Below are 4,360 nucleotides of genomic sequence, written 5' to 3'. Positions count from 1 at the left end.
TTGTAAGTGAAGTTTCCTAATGAGGCTGATATTCTTAATTGGTACCACACAATCCCTAAGACACCAGATTTAATGGCTGTGTTGTTTGGAGTATGCACTGAAGAGTGTTTTAGCTTGTGCTATGCATGATAACACTGAAATGTTAGCCTCTTCCATAATGATTATGAATTGAGGAAAGAATTTGAGCTAAAGACAAAAGATACTTATTTGTTATAATTAAATAGCACATAATCTTGTCAAACACATGCATATTAGGAAATTTCTGTTGAATAATGAATTTCACAAAAGTACTTGAGGAAAAATATCTAGCACTGAACCTATGGTTCTTTAACATCCTTTCACAGATACATTATAAAAATTGCAAACTACTGCAGCATGACCCTTTGTGTCTGATTCATGACTTTAAAATTACACTTTTTTCCCCAAAAATTATTGCCTTGTTGCTGTTACTTGTGCAGTAGTCTTCCTCCTCTGTCTGATAGTCCTGGAAGCGACTACTTTTGTTTTTAAAATTGTCATTTGCTCTAGTTACATGCAGAGGAGCAGAATTAGTCAGTTGGAATAGTCTGGTGATTGTGCAGATACAAAGAAACCCTAAAACTTTCATCCTGTATGATAATAAAAGGCAGTTTTATGACCATGTAATCTTTGGTTTATTTTACAAATAGTGAGGTGGAATTAGAGGATCCTATAAAGTTGTCCTCTCTGTTTTCATAAGTGCATGTGTCGGGATTGTGTGGGAGAAGCTCTACTGCTCACAGTCTCTTCTAAGTTAAAGCTCTGGTTAGAGAGAACCCATCTGTGATAGGAACTGCAGGAGAACTTTCTTCAGGGGCTGGCTGCCATGGAGCAGATGTGTGCACATGAAGGACATTCATCGATACGGACTTCATGGCCAAAAACTCCCATTTTTATGATAGTTGTGTTGCATCAGAGGTCTTGCTGATCTTGGTTCTGGAGAAAAAGAAAAGCCAGTAGTGAAGGGGTGGGTGTGGGGGTGTGGGTGTGAGTGTGGGTGTGTGAACATGTGCAGATGAGTTCTGATTTTACTCTTTGTTATAGATGGTGAACCAGAACCTGCTGATGGAAAAATTATGTTCAGGAAACCAGCCAAACGTTCCTCAGAGAAGGTTTTGGACTTCAATGTAAGTTCAAGTAAGAAGATGAAGGAGGCAAAGAAAACTAAGAGAGATGCAACCAGTCCTCAGAGTACAGCTAAGCAAATAAAAAATAGCAGTCTTCTCTCATTTGATGATGAGGAAAATGATGATTAGGAGTTGTATTTTTTTTTAGATTTTACTTCCTCTTCTAGGGACCTGAGTAACATTGAGTGTTTTCCTAGAAACTGAAGCATGGTGTCTGAGTCTTCTCTTTGTTATAGTCCAGCTAGAGAAACATCGTATAAGACTTAGCAAGTGCTAAGTCTCTGCAGTTCAGATGGAACTGCATGAACAGTATGTCATGTCCTTATTTTAAAAGAGAATTTAACCATGTATGTAAAAGCTATTTGAGGTCATCAATGAGTAGCAAAATATATCTGTACATATCCAGCTTGTATACATTTTCAATCAGTACATTTTAAAATGTCCTCCATTACTAGAAATGTATTTCCTCTCTATTTACTGCCCTTTGTTGACAGTTGTGTGTTTTTCACCTGTTATTGTTGACTTGACGTTCCAAGGAGAGAGACTTCCTTGCTGTGGAACAGAGACTGAAGTTTTCTGTCTCAAAGCTTAACAAAAGTTTGCACTGACTTTTGCATGTGTGGCTTGACAGATGAGCTCCTTGCAGAGCCCTTGTGAGCCTACAGTTGCTAAAATTACATACTCTTAATCCTGTCTTTGGTGAATGCAGTCTAAGAAGCATCACATTCATTTGAATTGATTGTGCTAGCAAGATGTAAACGTTTTCGTTGTAGTTGATGGTATCAACTAACGCAAAAGAAAGATGCCCAAACCCCTGTTGGATACTGTACTGATGGGCTCAGTGGTTTGGTGATTGTTGGGGTTTTTTTAAAGTGTATTTGTTCCAGTTGGCTACATGTGTGTTCATAATTACTTGTGATCTCAAACACCTTATTTAAAAAAAAAAGGTATTTAAGCTGTTGAAAAGCATTATTTTTGTTTTCTTCAAGTAGAGAATTGTAAACAGGAAATTTAAGTCAAGAAATGTTACAGCTGTAACACAAAAGTTTTAAAATTATTTTAGTTCCCCATGTACAGTACACCGACAGTGACCATTTCTGTACCATTTATGTTACAAGATGTGCTGAAATTCAAAATAACACTGAGAGCTGATGGAATTGGGGAGAAGAGAGTGGTAGAAATGGGCCTAGTGACTTTGAAATGATTTGGAAGTACGCTGCGTTCTGTAACCATATTTAAGCAAGACCTGAGACTGCTGCAGAATTACAGGGTACAAGGCAGTGAAACCAGTTTTTCTGCCATGTGACAGGACATTCAAAATTACTTGGTCTGTAAAGCTTCATTAAGGAGCAAATTTGGAGTTGCTGTATGAAACAGCTGCTTTTAGTTTGTTAATGTAGTATTAAACAATAAATTATGTTTTCTCTAAGTGGTCCAAAGATACTTTAATGAAAATTTCAGTGCATAAAATGGGATTTTTTTTTTGGTCACCTGATAATGAAGTCTCTTCCTGCTGTCTCCATACGTACCAGCTTCCTGCAGCATAAGATCAGATGCAAGTCTGCATACTATTTCACACTGATTGTGTGAGTGCATGTTACCTCAATTTTGAAAATTAATAGACCTGTTGTCCTTTCAGAAAATTAAAACCAGATGTATAAATGGATATTTAAGTCTTGTTGTAGCACTGGTCTGATATTAGAGCTGCCAGAGAAGTGCAGTGTGACAACCTGATTATTCCCATGAGGATATGCTACATTTGTAAATACGTAATTTGTCTGTATTCTGCATATATAAAAAAGAAAATCAAATGTAGAAGAAGAAACACAGAATCAGAGTTTCCCAGGGATTTATTTTCTGTTTGTTTTGTGTACTTAAAACTTGTTTGAATCCATTAAAAATATATATATATGCACCCATGAGAAATCTTGTAGCATTACAGTATATTGAAGGAATACTTGGGCGTATTTCAACAACTGAGTAAAGACTTGCTGAGACTCATCAGAAAGAATGAATTAACCATTGGTTGCTTAAACTTTTCTGGTTCTGTTTGACAGCACAAAAATACACTTGCTTACATTTTTCTTGCACAGCCTGAAAGCTCTTCACTTTTGCTATGAGGCAGTTTAGGAGACATGGCTATCAAGAGATAAATGCTTGCCAAGGATCACAGGGAATTTAGATTTACCTTAAAATTAGAGAGGGCCTCGCAAACATGCAGCTGATTTGGCATGTTCAAAATAAGATGGAGGTCTTGTTTGAATCTGGTTAGTAATTGCGTTTAAACAAAAATTACTGTTTCTAGAGAAAGACTTGTGAGACCAAAGTCTAGTAAAAAGAGAGTTACCTCAACATTTTTGGTGCAGTACTTTTGCTTAATCATGCTCCTTGTCCTGCAGCTTCATGACAGATGTCTGGAATGCAAGTAAATTAATTTGGTTTACTTGGCAATATCATGAAAGGCATGTTGGTCTTCAGGCAGCACAGCAGGAGAAAGAAAGGTGGACACGGAAACCCAGTTTCTTTCCTTTATCCTGATGGTGATTTGTAGTGCTCTGACCAGGAGACCTTTGTATTCATTGTATTTCACTCCCAGTTCACCTAACAATAACTAATTGGATATGTTATTAAGAGGTGTGAGTGATGCACAAAAGCATTATAGTCAAGGAGTCATGTGAAAATTCAGTGTTCTCAATGTGACACACCAGGAAAATTACACACGCCATCAGCTCCCCATGAAACCTGTGACTAAAGAGAACAATTACTTGTGCATTTAGGAAAGAAATGTGAAACTGTCTTAAGCAATCACCTGCCCTAAGCAATGGGTCTTGGAAAAATAATAATTGCAAGAACTTTCTAATAAAGGGGAAGCCAAGGTGAGCACATGGAACATGGGGCTAGGTCTGTATGGACAATTTTCCTGCCTTTTTCTTTCACTCTCTCTTCCCTGCCACATCCCCAGTCCTTTCCCCCTGCTGTAGTGGGGAATGTGTTTTTTTTTTTTTCTTGTGGAGCTTGCTCAGCCAAGCATGAGAGAAGCTGTGGAGGAGCAGGGTGAAAGCAGCTGTGGCCTGTTACCTAATATGGGAATCTTGTACAGTTTTTATTAATAAAATCTTTGAAATTGCCCAGTTCATTAAGACTCAAAAACATTTATTGATGGTGGTGTTAGTTCTTAGTCTTCTTAGCTAAGCAGTAATCCAGAACAGACCTGG

The 4,360-nt window shown here is 37.6% G+C and overlaps 1 protein-coding gene across 1 annotated transcript; it reads left to right on the top strand.

Moving 5' to 3' along the window:
* Positions 1-1,062: 1,062 nt before the first annotated feature.
* Positions 1,063-1,274, top strand: KIAA1143 (KIAA1143 ortholog; the record flags this gene model as incomplete). The annotated part of the gene is made up of 1 exon (XM_010186570.1): positions 1,063-1,274. A coding segment is annotated over one exon (212 nt), but the record flags the coding sequence as incomplete, so codon positions are not given.
* Between the last annotated feature and the right edge of the window lie 3,086 nt (positions 1,275-4,360).

This window comes from Mesitornis unicolor, unplaced genomic scaffold, assembly GCF_000695765.1.
Source record: "Mesitornis unicolor isolate BGI_N332 unplaced genomic scaffold, ASM69576v1 scaffold35426, whole genome shotgun sequence".
Taxonomy (NCBI): Eukaryota; Metazoa; Chordata; class Aves; order Mesitornithiformes; family Mesitornithidae; genus Mesitornis; species Mesitornis unicolor.
The sequence above is the reverse complement of the archived record's forward strand: the minus strand, read 5'-3'. Positions and strand labels throughout refer to the sequence as shown.